The sequence below is a fragment of the Cavia porcellus genome, unplaced genomic scaffold (assembly GCF_034190915.1).
Source record: "Cavia porcellus strain 051 isolate PalLab524CR breed Dunkin Hartley unplaced genomic scaffold, mCavPor4.1 scaffold_17, whole genome shotgun sequence".
Taxonomy (NCBI): Eukaryota; Metazoa; Chordata; class Mammalia; order Rodentia; family Caviidae; genus Cavia; species Cavia porcellus.
The window spans coordinates 56,312,834-56,328,160 of record NW_026947500.1 but is presented as its reverse complement, the minus strand read 5'-3'; the positions used below and the strand labels follow the sequence as shown (position 1 = coordinate 56,328,160).

Genomic DNA, 15,327 nt, shown 5'->3' with positions numbered 1-15,327 from the left:
GGTGGTTTCAGGATTTGGGCTAATCCTAAACACGAGGTAGACAGGGAGGATTTGGTTTCCTTCCCGCAGATGCCCGAGGCCTGGCGGGAGCCCAGGGCGCAGCAGTGACAGGCGGCCAGACCCCACCAACAAAGCCGCCTTTATTAGACAGGGCTGGGCGCATTCCAGCCCAGGAGGAGCACGGTGTGGCAGGGTGGCCAGCGTGGGACCAGTTGCTGCCGACTTTGAGGAGGTGCAGGTGGCACCCAAATCCCCTTGGCGTCCCTTCGGGAAGAGGCTGCCCCAGTACCCGGGGCTGCAGTGGGGAGGTGCTGAGGTGGGCAGGGTTCTGGGCGGAGCTGAGAGCCCTGGAGGTCCTGCCTCTGAACTATCCTTCCCTGAGGGCATGAGGCACCCAGGCTCCTCCAGGGCTCCAAGGGCCTGGGTCTTGGGTGCTGCCTTGAATTCTCCCTTGGGGCCGGCCCAGCAGGGTGTGGAAGGCCCATCTCCTTCCTGCCCATGTGTCCTTGCGGCTCTGGCTCGAGGCTGGCTGTCTGCATCCTAAGGCTGTGCCTAGGCCTCCTGGAGGAAGAAGCCCAGCTTGGCCAGCGACATCTCCTTCCTCAGCCTCATGACCTCCCAGAACATCGGCTCCACTGCAGGCGGGGACAGGGACAGCTCAGGGTCGCCCCGGATGGCCTGGTCCTCTGCTAGCTCTGGGAAGGGCGTCAGGCATGCTCCCAGCTGGCAGAGGAGTGACCTCAAGCCACACCCCCGAAACGATGGCTAAAGATCCCACCCTGCCCCATCATGCCAGGCCTCTACCTCAGCACTCCAGTGCCACCCATACTGGCCACCAGGGGGCGCTCACCATCCTGCCGCACCAGGCCTTGCTGGATGTAGCGAATGTAGGTGAAGAAGTTGCATACCGCGGTGATCTGTGGGGTGTAGGGGGTAGTGGAGGGGTGGGTATGTGACCGCCAGATCCCACTCCTGGGCATCAGAAGACTGGACTTGGGAGTTACAGCCACTCCCCTGGACCACATACAGAGGGATGGGACAGGGTCATAGGCACAGAGGAGCCCCTAGCAGGAAGGAGCGCACGGGGTCCCCCAAGGGCTATGATCCCATCAGCGCTATGCAAAATCACTAGGGGCAGGGCAGCATGTGGAGGCCGGGGCATCCCAGACACAGGACTTCCGCTTCTAACTTGAGCTGGACCCCACCAGCAGCAGGACGAGCTCAGAAGGAGCAGCGCTGACCCAGAAGGGCAGTGAAGGTAACACCTGAAGTGTGCGGGGCCAAGGCCACCTGAGAGCAGACCTGTCCCACAGCTGCAGCTGATACCTGTGCCCACCTCAGCCCCTGAGCCCGGGCACCTGCAGATCTGTGGCCCAGACTGTGTCCCTGGGTCTCCCAGGTGGTCCTGAGGCACCAGGTAACTCACCCTGGCCCGTGAGGACGCCGAGATATAGTAGTGGCTCTCAGAGTCCCCAAGCCGGATGCGGTGGCGGCAAGGGCTGGTCAGCCCACTCAGGGCACAGGTGCTGAGGGAAGAGGGCGCGTTCAGACCCAAAGCCCGCCCCCAGCTGTGGGGACCTGGGGTGCACAGACTGCCCCTCCCTTGCAGGAGCGCCTCATCCACCTCATGCTGCCTGGAAACCAAGGCGGTGCCTCTGGAGATGCCTCGGCTGCCAGTGGGCATTGTAGCCATCACTGTGGCCCCCACACAGTGCTGCTTTGTTGCTACCTGTGAGCCCTTCCTGAGCCCAGGCCTGAGTGACCCTGAACCAGTGGGCCCTGAATGGCTACTGTCTGTCCCTGCTCAGGCCCATAGCCCCCGGCCCTCCCAGCCTAGCACCACTCAGTCTCCAGGCTCCCAGGCCCCCAGGGAGCTAGAGCCTGGGTGCCCCATATTTTGCAGGCCCCGCCCTCCCCTTCCTCTCCAAGCTGCAGCCATCCTTTGCCAGGGGCCTCCCTATTGCCTAGGAAACAGCCATATTGCCAACCCAGCGAAAGACAGGCTCCTTGGCTGCAGGACTCACAGGGCATCTGCTGTCCCTACTTGGCTGTGACAACAGGAACCCTAGCCCACAAGGTGAGGCTCCGCCTACAGCCCCTTCTACACAGGTTCCAGAGCCGAGGCTGCCCCGCCTCATCCTGTGGGGTCAGCAACTGTCCCTGTCCTCGACCAGCCCCAGACTGGAAGGGCTGGGCATTGTGCTTACCTGGTGTGACTGCCTTCCACAGCTGCAGCCCTGGTGTTGGGCTGCATGTGCGATGCCACGGGCTCAATGGTGAGTGTGTTGTCCTCCACGGCGCCCCGCACCAGTGCAGAGAGCTTTGGGGACAGAAGGGCCAGTGAGGGGGTAGCAGGGGGCAGCTGTGCTGGACCTTGGCTGCCCACCTGCCACTTCCTTACCTCGTGCATGGTAAAGTCCAGGCAGGGGCCCACGTCCTCACGGTAGACTCTGTCCAGGAAGGGGCAGGCCTTGTCCAGTGTGGGCGCTGCCCTCCAGGCCTGGAACTCTGCAAACAGTGTCATGTCCACCTGGGGGCAGTGGGGCAGGAGTAAAGTCAGGGACATAAGGGGCACGGGTGTGCCTGGCAGTAGGCAGGCTGCGGCATCCAGGGCGAAGCCAAGAGCACCTGTTGCCTGCTGTCAGTTCTTGGGTGCTAAAGGGACCCCGACCTTGGGTTGGGGACACACAGGGACTCAGGCTTGTCCCCCACATGCAGGGCATGCGGAGCGGCCCCTCTGAGCCGTTTGTTACCTGCCGTGCAAAGGAGAGACAGGAGGCGGCAGCAGGCGCAGGCACCCCCGGCTGGGGAGGCCAGGCCGGCTCGTAGGTGAGGTGGGCGGCCTTGCTGGGGAGCACGCAGAGGAGCAGGGAGAGGAGGGGGGCGAGGCCGGGCTGGGCCAGAGGGCAGACGGACAGATGGACAGAGAGATGGACAAACAGACAGAGAATGCACAGAGACAGATAGAAGGCAGGAGGAGACATCAGTGTCTAGGTGGGGTCGCCAAGAACAGAGGCAGAGATGGGACAAATGGGCTACAGCTCTGACTCCTCTGTTGTCCTCCCACCCTGTTCCTTCTGGGGGCCCAGACACCATTTATCATGGGAACGTGGGCAGGTCCTGCCGCCAGCCCAGCCCAAGGGAGCATTCCCGAAGGACCCTCACCCTGGGACCGCATAGCTGCCTGTGGCCACGGCAGGGGACCCAACACAGCCACTGTCTGAGTCCCCTGAGTGAAGGCATACTATGTGTCTCCACAAAGCAGGTGGACGACTCCAGGCTCATTGACCCTGCACCCCACATCCCCAACACCTGCACCTCACCTCCCTGCCCTCCTTGTCCTGTGCCAGGCCCTGCCCAGCAGCAGGGCATAGGGCAGGGCACGGGGCGCTGCTGGTGCTCTTGTGCCGCGCATGCATCTTGCGGGGCCCAGCTTTGGTGGGGCTCAGCAGCTGTGGGTGGAGCTCGCGGTTGGGGGAGGCTGGGGTGGATGTGATGACCAGGGTCTTCAGGGCGGTGACCTCTGCCTGCAGCATGTCAATCTGTGGGAGGTGGGGGGGCTGGGACAGCTCAGGATGGCACCCAAGGCAGGGACCATGATGCTCACTCAAAGCTGGGAAGCCTGAGCCCATGGGGCAGGCAGGCTGTAGGTGCCACACTGCATGGGACCCGCTGAGCGTTCAGGTCCCAGGGAACAGGCTGGGAGGAGAAGCCATGGCCTGGTGTCCTGACAGGAGTCGATGGACAGTTGCAGGGTCGGTGGTAGTGGGCAAGGACCTCACAGCTCCACGTCACCCACCTGCCTGCCGGGCTACCCCACCCCATCCCCACCACCCCGTCCAGACCCCGGAGCCTCACCTTGCCCCGAGCCTCCTTTAGCTGCTTCTCTGATGCTGCCTGCTTGGTATTGGCCTCCCGCACCATCTTGTGGGCCTCCTAGGAGAGGGCAGGGTCTTCAGAGCTGCCCAGGGCCTGGGGATCCCCGCCCCCAGCACCTGGCCGTGACCCTCACGCACCTCGAATAGGCTGGCCGTCAGCTCCTCCAGCTCGCGCTCCAGCTGCTCCCGGATGCGACACAGCCGTGCACACTCTGCGTCCTTCAGCTGAAGCTCCTACAAGTGGGTGGGGGTCAGCCTGGGTCCGCACCCAGCTCCCCAGGGGCCTCTGCCCTTCTCGAGGCCCCAGAGAGGCACTGTGCACTGCCCTGTGGCATGGGTGGGCCACCTGAAGTGGGCAGGGTTTGGCTAGGTCCCCCAGGCTGGGGTACAGCCAGCAGCAGGTCCCTGCTGTAGCCCCAGCACCACTGTCCTTGGGCATTCGGAATCCCAGGTGGCCGCCCCAGCCTTCTGCTACTTGGGCCTCACCTTCTGGGCTCTCCGTAGTTCCTCCCGCAGGAACTCCGAGCCCTTCTCGCGGATCTCCATGGAGGAGCTGCGCAGGCGCGAAACATCCAGCTCGGTGGTAGCTGGGGCCTCTTCGCCCAGAGTCTCCCCTTCCACAGCAGCCTGAGCCAGGGGTCCTGAGGCCTCCCTGTGGCCTTGGCAGGGGCCCACGTCCTTCCAGGACCCTGGGACAGCCACAAGGGGTGGCGGGAAGCCCTTGTCCGTCTGCGGCAGACTGTAAGGCAAACAGGCATATTGGCGGACCCAGGTGGGGTCCCAAGGTGGCAGGGGCTAGGGATGGCTCTGAGGCACACAGCTGCCACCAGCCCTTGCCTCTGCCTCTGTAACATGGGCCACTGCCAGCAGTGACCACATGCTCCTGGGGACAGAGCATGAACTCTCTTCCTAGTAGCCCTGGGCCTTGGGCAAGGTTTGGAGGTCAGCAGGGTCAGCACATACTGTGCTGACAGAGGCACTCTGGAATTGCCACAGGGCTGTCACTCCAGCTCTGGGGAGGCTGAGGCAGGAGGATCACTGCGAGTTTGAGAGCCCAGCCTAGGCTACACAGTGAGTTCAAAGCCAGCTGCACAGTAAGACTGTCAGAAAGCCAAAAAAGAAAAAGGAGGAGAAAAAGGAGGAGGAAGAGGAGGAACCTGTTTTTTCCATCATAGAAGGCCCTGCTGCCCGCTGGGCTGGGGGTGCTTGGGAGAACCGAGTGGGAGCTGCCTTCCGTGGAGCTGTGCAGCCCGGCTCATGGAAGCCCTGTCCTTCAGGACGGGCCAGGGAGGAAGCCGCCAGGCAGGCAGAGCCTGCAAACAGCCCAGAGGAGGAGACCACTTCCAGGGGCCTGGTGCAGAGCAGCACTGGCCCCCTCCCTCCCCCCACACCCTAGAACGCCCCCTGCACTGAGGACTCTAGCAGGCCTAGCCACCCGCGGCCCCATGCCAAGACAGCACCTCCAGATCCGCTGGCTCAGCAGCCACTGGGAGCATCGGGGCTGCGGCAGACAGGAAGTGAGCGCTGGGGGAGGGGCAGGACAGTGTCCATCCCCTCGTCCTCAGGACACCTCGAAGGTCGCACCTCCACAGTGTGCATCAGGCAGACCTTCCCTGCCACATGCACCACAGTGGCCTGGTGGGCAGAAATCTGTACTCGGCACCCTCACCCTCAGATGACCAAACTCTGTCATCATTCCAGATACTAGGCATGGAACCTGGGCTTCCCTGGAGCAACACGCAGCCCTTTTTGTCTTGGGTCAGGGTCTCTCCAAGCAGCTAAGTTGCCCAGGCTAGACTCAAAACTTTTGATCCTCCTGCCTCAGCCTCCCAGGGCGTAGGGAGTGTTCATTTGCTCATCGAGCAACGGCACTTGCTCTGGTCACCTGGATGATCAGAGCCTGCTGAGGGGGCAGCCTTCTCTCCTGGGCAGGCCCACAGCAGATCAGACAACACAGCCCACACTGGCACGAAGCCTCCGTGTGACTTCTAGGGGAGCGGGCACCTGTCCCTGGGGTCCCCAAGTCCTCTGGACCCGCTCCACTCAGGATAAGGTTGACAACCTGCAGGGGGCGCCCTAGGTGTCATTCCCCAACCTCCTCCCTGTGGCCAAGCCCAGCACAGGTCCTTTGGCCTTTGGCAGATGGAAAGGGCCTGGACGGCCATGGGCCATGGGCAGATCCCAGTGAGGCTACCACCCACCTGAAGGCCACAGCCACCTGTCTTCCCACACAACCAGGCTGCGTGCAACACCTCCAGACACAATGAAGGCATCTAAGGGTTCAGGTCAGAGGTAGCAGGACAGTCCCCACCATTTCCCAGCAGCCCTCATTATGCCCCTGCTAGAGAGAGGCAGGGACCCTACTCAGCAACCAGAGTCACAGAACTCCAGGGTTGCGGTGTCACTGCCTCTCTCCTGGATGGAAAAGCCCCTCAGGACCACAGGCAGGGGCAGCGGGACCACTCCACGGTTACTGACTCCCAGGCGATGGGGCAGTGGAGGGGGTATGGAGTGGGACTGCAGCCCCTGAAGGTCCTGCTTGGGACTCAGAACCCGGAGGGGAAGATGTCATGGCCAGGTCCAGTAGGTCCATGCCCCAGGACTATTGCTAGAGTTTTGTCCCCATCCCTCCTCCACCTCACACCCCATAGAACAGCCGAACATCTGGGGTGCTTCTTCTCAGGGCTGAGGGATAAGGATCAAGGCTGGGATGGGGAGCGGCCAGCACTCCCCACCTTGAGGACACACTGGCTCACTCCAGAAATGCTCCAGAGTCCCTGGAGGTTCAGGGCTGGGACTGGGGTCACACCAGCCCATGTGTCCCCACCCAGGCGTCCAGGCCCCAGGTCTGACCCATAGAGGGGCCAGGAAGGCCAGAATAGGAATAGACGGGCAGCCATGTGTCCTGGTCTCAGGCCGATGATGTGCCAGCCCAAGAGAGCCGGGCCAGGGTCCTGGCTCTGGGTCCAGACATCATAGTGTCACCAACAAAGGAGATGCAAGCCCAGCCGTGAATTAATGAGGCAGTGCTGGGGTTCAGAGAGGGTAGCAGTGGGGCCAGAACACACAGCAACAGCCAATTGGGAATCGGACCTGGGGTGCAGGCCCAGGAGACACGTGACTACTGCCTGGCAGGGTGCGGATGGCAGTGCGGGAAGCGGCAGGATGTGCCTGTGCCGGCCACTGAGGAAGTGAGAGCTCCGGCCTGTGGCTGGGGAGTGGGCAAGGGAGAAGCTGAGTGCAGCTGGGTGCATTGGCTCAGAGAACAGCTGCAGCCATGGCGTGGGCCAGGGGGCCAGGGGACCTGGGGTGCAAGGAGCAGGGCAGAGGGGCAGGTGAGAGACAGAGGCTGGGGCACCCCAGAAAGGCCAGTACGTCCTGGTGAGGTGCCCAAGAAGAAGCAGGTAGCCTGGCCCCAGTGTAAAATCAGGTACTTCTGTCCCAGGCTCCCAGCAGCCAGGCCAGGACACATGGCCCAAGCAGGCCCAAGAGGCGCCCTCAAACTCGGGTGTCTCTAAGTCCCCAAGTGCCCTGAGCACAGTGGCAACAATGGATGCCCTCACCAGGGTGCAGCAGGATTCTGCACCTGCTGGGGCAGGGCACCTGGGAGGCGATCAAACTCTTTCCTGAGGGGGCTCCTGCCTGGTGTCCCTCCACACAGCCTCACAGCCAGGAACCCTCAGGACCCTCCCAGGTGGCAGCGTGGACACTGTGGCCTTGGATGGCCCTAAGCTCTGTGGTCATGGGCCAGAGCCTGGAACCAAGACTCTGGCCTCAGCCTAGCAGGAGGAAGACAGCCTGGAAGCCATGGGGTCTGGGGCAGCAGCGGCCCAGCATGTGGGGTATAGAGCCCTGCAGTCAGAGTGCACCTGCTTCTGGGCCAGGGTTCAAAGTCTGAGGAGGACAGTCCCTCAGCCACTGCTGCAGACCTGGGGGGCCAGGACCAGGACTGGCCCTTGGCCAGCCCAAAAGACCCCAGCTCAGCCAGCCTTACTCTCCTTCTGCTCTAGGGCTACTGGCCTCAGGACGTCTTACTGGGCTGTCATGAGCTATGGGGTGACCCTGGCAAGCAGGGTCCCACTTGGCTGCTGCTGGGATGCAGCTGACCCCTGTGGGTGCAGATGATACGGGCCCAAGTCCTTGCCTCCAAGTCTACATGGGGGCCCCTAAAGCACCCCAGCTGACCCCAAATTCTACACCCCCTTGGATGCTCAGCGCCTCTGCTGCCCCCCACACTCTGCATTTGTGGAGCCCTGGCTGTAGGGTGGGGTCACTCTGCCCCCTGCTCACCCAAGAGGGCACAGGACAACACAGATGGGCCTTACCCTACATGGGGCCCCTGGGCCCAGGCTGCTGCCCCGAAGCACTGACACTCTCCAGGCAGGGGTCACATCTACCCCACAGCTTATTCATCCGCGGACCCAGAGCAGGGCATGGGGCACATTGCCTTGGCCTCCCAACACACAGGTCCCAGCTTCCTGCTCACAGGCTGCTCCCAAACTTGTTTACCTCAGCGGGGGTCAAGTGCCTGGTCCCAGGCCAGCCCAAGCCCCTTTAACCCGGGCAAGACTAAACCCACCATCCCAGGCAGACGAGACCCATCTGCCCCAGCAGGATGGCCTGCTGCCCGCCACACAGGGTAGGGGCTGGCGGATCCCAATCGGCCTGCGCCGGCGGCCGGTGTGGCGCTGTCCCCACCTCCGCGCTCCTACCCGCTCCACATCTTGGCCCTGGCCCGGCGTCCGCTGCTGTGTCCCGCGCCACTGCTGTCCCGCGGTCCCAGCAGCCCCGCCCCGCATCACGTGGCTGAGGGCAGCCTGGGGACACGTGCCGGCCCGGCCCCGCAGTCACGTGCCTCAGCCCACCCACCCCACACGCGGTACACGGGACGCGAGTGAGCAATGGAAACGGCATGGACTTCTGCGGAGCCACCCCGCTGCACAGCCGGCAGAGCCCCGGGCAGCCCAGAGGGGCACAGCTGCCTTTTGCCTTGTAGCCCTCAGCCTCCCAGCTGCCCCCACCTCAACATGGCCTGCCCTGAGGAACTCAACCTAGAGACCCCCAGATCAGGCTTCCTCAACTCTTTGCACCAGGGTCGCCAGGGAAGGTGTCCCTCCAGCTGCACCCAGGGGGGTGGTCCTGCCCTGTCTGCCCTGCCCTGCCCCCGCCTCTGCCTACACTCTCACTGGGAGCCCCCAAACCCCTCCCTCCCTGGCCCTGACGAGCCCTCAATGGCCAGACAGGAGGCCCTGAATGAGGAAAGGGAGTGTCCCAGAGGGAGACCTGGGCACTCAGCTGCATCCTGACAGGAACCCTTGTCCCTCTGACCCACCTGTCCTGGCCCTCAGCCTCCCCCAGGGGGCCAGCAGCAGGAGGGGTGAGTCCTCCAGACTGCAACCCCACCAGCAAGTGACAGGTCCACCACTGCCCATTCTTCCAGAGCCTCTATCTGCCGCGCCCCCAGCCCTAGCCAGGCCCCAGGGAAGTGGTCCACACACAGAGAGACATACACACACACACACACACACACACACACACACACACACGTATACACACATGCACACGTGTGCATCTTGGGCAGGTGGGCTCTCCTTCCTGGACTCCTGCGAGGGTTGTGGTCTCCTAGGCTCTCACAGCCAGACAGACACTAGTATAACTGATCACGAAGGACAGGGACCTGCCTGGGGAGCAGCACTCACAGTTCCCAGGCTGATGCCATCTGCTCCCTGCCCTCCAGCTCATGGCTTCTGTAGCTCACAGTCCCAGGGTGTCCCTGCTCTCTGTGCAGCCATCAGGGCCAGGCCTCCTGGTCCTTGTACCTGACAGGCAATCATTTCCAGGACTGTGGCCCCTCCTCAGGGCTGTGTCCCTCTGCCAAGCCCAGCTCTACTCAGCCGAGGCCAGGCCCAAAACAAACGGACATCCCCATGTTTGTCCACTAACACTTTCATGGGCAGCCTGGAGAGACCCCAGAGTCTAAGTGCATCACCTCTGGGGACATGGGCACCAGCAATGAATGGAAACCATATTGCTCTCTGTGCATCCAGGCAGCACCACCCCTGCTGCAGAGCTATGGCCCTCCGGCTCACTCCCGGGGCCAGCCCAGAAATGAGAAACACTCCACTGACCTCACAGTCAGGCTCAGCATGGTCCCAAAAGCCTAGAGCCAGGGGACACCTTGAACACCACAGTCCCCGCTGGGCGGCCCTTACCTTGGACCCCTCTGGACTGCATCTGTCCTTGGCTGGGCCCACAGGGATGTCTGTGCCCTCCCCAAGCCATCCTAACAGTCAGATCCCCACTGCTCCCCACCCTCCGATGCTCACCTCTCAGCGCCCCAGGACTCCTCTCTCGAGTTCCCTTCCAGCACGGGGCACAGGCGGGCGGGGGCATAGCGGACACTGCCCGAGCTCAGGGCCAGGAACACAGGGCAGGAGCCGCGTGCAGGGCACCCAGGGGGCTCCTCGGAGGTGGCCATGTTGGGCAGTAGGGGCGCCTGGCGCCTTGGCAACCTTTGCTATCTGTCCTCACAGGAGTGGCCCAGGGCGGTGCCTGGGGGCCCCTATCTCCTCCAGCCTGCTGGGCCCTAATTATTAACTCCCAGGCTGGAGGGTTGGGGCAGGGAGCAGCCCCTGCAGGCTCAGGTGAGCTGCCTGCCGGGCAGCACCACCCACGAGCTGACCAGCTCAGGATGCCTGGGATGTGGCCTCTGTCACCAACCAGGCCTCAGCCTCCCTGGAAACTCAGCCCCTGCTTCTCAGGGACAAGCTGGCATGGGGTGGTGCCCGCCCCACGTCCAGGGCTGGAGCCTCTCAGTACCTCGGCTCCTCTGTGCCTCAGTTTACCTGTGTTTAGGGCATGCCAGGCAAGTGCCCTAGGCAGAGTGCCCTAGACACTCCCTGTGCCACCCACAGGCCCCCTGCCTGCAGCCTCTGATGCTCTGGCTCCCGCCTCTCCCCAGCATCTCTCCTGGCTTCCCACGCAGGTCTGAGCTGTGGGTGCCTGGTCTTTGTCCCGGCTTTGGGGAATGCAGGGATGGGCCTGATCTCCCTGCCTGGTTGAGTGACTTCGGGGGTTGCATGGCTAACTGGGGCTCCGTGCAGAGCCAGCTGTGAGATCCCCACCCCTGCCTGTGCCCGTCACCAATGTGGGTGTGGACTGCGAGCCCTCCCACTCCCTGCAGCTCCTTTCCCATCCAGAGGCGCTGCCAAGCCTAATGCAAAGCAGATGTGGCCTCCCCGCCAGGCAGCCACCCCACCCCTTCCTGTTTTGCTCCTCCATGTCCCCCCACCCCCGCCTGGCCTCCCCTCACCTGGAAACCATTACCCGGGACAGGATGCAAGCATGGAGCGCAGTGGGGAGGGTGGGGGACATTGCCCCTCACCCTGCAAGGTGGGGAGCAAGGAAGCCCAGGCATCTTCCCTGCCAAGCCTTCACCTGCCCTCAATGGGGAAACTGAGTTGGGACCCTGCAGGGACCACGCCACCATCTGGACCCTAACCCAGCTTGGACAGGAGCTGGGTATCCTGAGCTGGTGCTGTCCTGCACATCAGACTGGGCAGCTCTGGAGCCACAGAGCGGGGGTGGGGGGTAACACGGGGTCAGAGTCCTCCAGGGCTTCCATCCCCGACACCATTCCTGTGGTCACAAGGGGAGGCTCCCAGGCCACAGTGGCCTGCACACCTGGCTGGGCAGACTAGACCTCCAGGGTTGGGTGGTAAGGACCCTGGGTTTCCATGGCAATGCCACCCCAGGGCTCTGGGAGGGACCACCTGCTTCCCCTTCCAGGCAGGCAGGGCCACAAGCAGCCTGGCCTCTGCCTGGACACCGAGTTGGTTCCAGGTCTGAGGGAGAAGAGAGGAGGCTGAGGCTGCCCAACTTCGATGGGACCGATGGGACCAGGACCAGTTCAGCATTGGGGGAGGTCAAGAGCCAGGGTGGGGCCAGCCCAGGCCAGCTGGTGAGGTCCGGCCAGGGGCTGCTGTCCAGGCAGCTGGGTGGGGTACAGCAGGAGGCCTTTCCTCTGCCACCCCCAGAGGAGGGCCAGGTCCCCGGCTCAGTGCCTCCTCGGCCAGGCCAGACCTCTGGACTGAGGTTGATGCTGCTCACCATACATGGTGCCCACCCCCACTCTGGCCCTAGGGATTCACTCCTGAGTCTCCAGATGAGCCGGCCTAGCCCACCCCGATTGGACAGCATGGGGCCCAGCGCAGGGCTGTCCCCATCTCCATGGGGTTCAGGGTTCTCCAGCCCCAGCCTGCTGCCAGGGCTGCCGGGGCCCCTGAGTATGTAGACCCAACTACACTGATACTAACTGGAGCCGCAGTTTACGCAGTTTTAACTGGGATGACTATTTGAGGATTAGCTTTGTGTGCTGGAAATTGAACCCAGGGTTTTTTGCACTAAACTACATCCTTGGCCCTTTCTTGTTTTCTGCGATCCAGTCTTGCTAACTTGCCACTCTCCTGTTTTAGCCTCTGGAGTAGCTGGACTCTGAAACTCTGTGTCTCCTCCCTCCACTAGTCACCCCTGGGGTGGCGCTTCTTGAGCAGCAATATTCAGGAATGAGGGAGATTTTTATAGCTGTTTGGAAGTGGGTGGACTCTGGGACTGCAGGCTCAGGACCAGTGGACAGGCAGCTTCACCCCTGGGGCCACGCGGGTGAGGCAGAGTTTGGACTTTATTCTGCAGGCCTGTGAGCCGGTTAAACATTTTTAGCTGGAGAGCCAGGTGATCGGCTCGCTGCTGACAGCACAGAGCAGAAAACCACAGCCAACATTTACTCACTGAGTGGCCAGTGTGGGGAGGAAAGGTGCTCAAGTGTGGAAGACTGGGGTGGGTCAGCAAATGGTCACCTTGTGACACCACTGGAGCTGGGTGAGTGTGTGCTGGGTGTGTGGGCACTCTGCTGCCCATGGCACAAAAAGCAGAGCTGGAGAGGAAGACAGTGCTGCCAGTTCCCTGGAGGAGCTGTCACACTGGCTTCCTGCTGTGAGCTCAGTTGTTCTCATCATTGGAGGAGCTCAGGTCCTGGCTGTCGCTGAGGGTGGCTGTGGTCTCTTCAGGGAGCTCTGGTCCTTGCCTTGAGCATCGCTTCCTGGCTGCAGTGCAGATCCCTCATAGATCCTTCATCCCACTCACTCAGACTTTCTAGCCTCCCCCAACCTTTGGGCCTTCCCAGTGCAGATGCTTGGCACGGACTTGCATGAGATATTGCTGTGGGCTCTAAATCCCTCGGCTGGACTTGTGCAGGACACTGCCATGGGATCCAGACCCTCAGCTGTATTCTTTGGGTCGTGTATGAAGAGATCTCCTGTACTTTTCTGCATTTGACTCTTTGGGTAAATATTATAAAATAATCCTAGAAATTATGTGTTCTGTATTAAACCTATTCCCTGGCAAACCCTGACTGCAGCAAGACAGAAGAGGCCCACTGAAGAATCAATGGATCTGTTCACAGAAACTCCAGGGTCCTGCCCATCTCTGAAAAAAGACAGCTTAGAGGAAGTGTTCTCCGCCAAGGGCAAAGTAATGATACTGTCACGTATGAAGAAGTCACAGAAATCACTAGAACAACATGGGAGCCAAGCGAGGGGTTCATTCATCAAGTACTTGGTGAGGCCAGGTATTCGGGAGGCTGAGGTAGGCAAATCATCACAAGTTCAAGGCCTGGGCTACACAGTGAATCAAACAGTGAGACTGTTTCAAAACAGCACACACCTCCAAGGAAGGCAGGTCTCTGCTTTCAAGGGGTTCAGAGTTTGAGGGGGTATAAAGACAGCCCTATAGGACTGGTTCAACCCAGGAGCCCAACCTGGCATTTCCAGAGAGGGGTCCTGGAGTGGGACAGCCAGATCTACCCCATTGGGACGGGCCACAACGAGACATCTATAGCTCGCAGGGTTGTGGGAGGACTGGAGAGTTTCCGCTCTGTAGGACAGGCCTGGGGTGGAGAGGACTTCCCACCCCAGCCAAGGACACCTCAGCCCTGCATGCACTGACACAGCCCCCAACCACTGCTACTCTGAGCCTAACCAGAGCCGATGCCCCTGGGGCAGCCCTGACAGAAGAGGGGGAAGGAGGAAAAGGAAAGGAAAGAAACCTCCTAGAAAGGGTGGTGTGGGACGGGCGGGTGTGGTTCTTGGAGGCCTCTCTGTCCTGAGGTCTCTGAACACTGCTCCCCACTCCCAGCAGAAGTAAGAAGCATGCTGGCCCAGCCAGGAGCAGAACCTGTGGGTGCCCCAAATCCCTGTAGAGGCCGCAGCACCCCAGGATCCGGCCAGAGCTGGTGGGAGTGGAGGTCTGGCAGCAGGAGCATCAAGGCTGAGACCAGCCGTAGCCGTGTGCAGAGGGGCAGGACAAGGTCCTTACCAGAGAGCAGCGCCCAGAGCCCACCAGAGCCAGCACAGAGACAGAGCCATGAGCTGTGGGTGCAGGGCGGGGGGCGGGGTGAGGTTTTGCAGTCAGAGGCTGCGCTGACCACCACCCCCGGCCCATTGTAAATTTTGAGACAGGGTCTAAATTGCCCAGGCTGGGCTTAGACATGCAGTCCTCCTGCCTTGGCTTCCCTGGGTGCTAGGGTTAAAGATATGCACCGCCATTCCTGGCACAGTCCCTGAGACAGCATAGCAACTTCGGGTAGGGACTGTTGGGGGGCATAAGGTCTCAATTTGGAAGAGAAAAGTGCACGAGGGCTGCTCAGACCCTGTGAATATGTTTAATGCTGCTCAACCAGACTTCTAACATTGAGGTTAAAAAAAGACATCTGCCTCTCTTTCCAGCACTCAGGAAGCTGAGGCAGGAGCACTGCCTTGAGTTCAAGGCCAGCCTGAACCACAGAGTGAGACCATTTCAAAAAAACAAACACAAGAAAGCAAAACAGGAGATACCTGACACATCTAAACCTGGGCCTGTAGAACGGGGACTGAAGTTACCAGCAAAATAAGGGGTGAGAGAAAGGGATCCGCTGTACCAGTGACTGGACCGGGGAGCTGGGTTGGACAGGGTTTCTGTTTTAATTATTTTGTCTTTTTGTTTTCCGAGCCAGGCTCTTGCTGTGTAGCCTGGGCTGGCCTCAAACTCATGGCGATCCTCCTGCCTCGGTCTCCAGGAGTGCTGGGTTCATGTATGTAACACATCTCAGGTCTTTTTTCATCCCCTCTCTGTTCTCTCTTTCTCCCTCCATCTCTCAGTTCCTTTCCACTCGAGAATGGCTTTTTGTTTATTTCCTTGTTTATTTTTTGAGATGGGTCTCACTATGCAGTTCAAGCTGGACTTGAGCTCATTTTGTAGCACAAGCTGGCCATGAATTTGCAACCATTCTTCTGCCTCAGCCTCTTGAATGCTTTGATTACAGGCATCGGCCACCACAGATGGCTTCTATTTTTTATTTTTCTCTTAATTTATAATTTGGGCTTCTTATATAATAGAGGACAGTGTAATATTTGAG

General features: G+C 61.1%; 1 protein-coding gene across 8 annotated transcripts in view; it reads right to left on the bottom strand.

Moving 5' to 3' along the window:
- Positions 1-121: 121 nt before the first annotated feature.
- The window catches only part of Rab3il1 (RAB3A interacting protein like 1), a 29,883-nt gene continuing 14,677 nt past the window's right edge, over positions 122-15,327 (bottom strand). For 2 of the 8 annotated variants that reach the window (XM_063228216.1, XM_063228217.1), the window contains exons 2-11: positions 4,365-4,617; positions 4,017-4,112; positions 3,859-3,936; positions 3,324-3,542; positions 2,754-2,894; positions 2,402-2,530; positions 2,208-2,320; positions 1,427-1,526; positions 851-917; positions 122-635 (exon numbers count right to left, since the gene is read on the bottom strand). In XM_063228216.1, coding sequence (XP_063084286.1) covers positions 553-635; positions 851-917; positions 1,427-1,526; positions 2,208-2,320; positions 2,402-2,530; positions 2,754-2,894; positions 3,324-3,542; positions 3,859-3,936; positions 4,017-4,112; positions 4,365-4,424 — 1,086 coding nt within the window. In that variant the 5' untranslated portion in view covers positions 4,425-4,617 and the 3' untranslated portion in view covers positions 122-552. Of the gene's footprint in view, positions 636-850; positions 918-1,426; positions 1,527-2,207; positions 2,321-2,401; positions 2,531-2,753; positions 2,895-3,323; positions 3,543-3,858; positions 3,937-4,016; positions 4,113-4,364; positions 4,618-8,576; positions 8,731-10,204; positions 11,073-15,327 lie in introns of those variants that run through there. The other 6 variants (XM_013148426.3, XM_013148428.3, XM_013148430.2 and 3 more) reach the window with 6 other exon arrangements.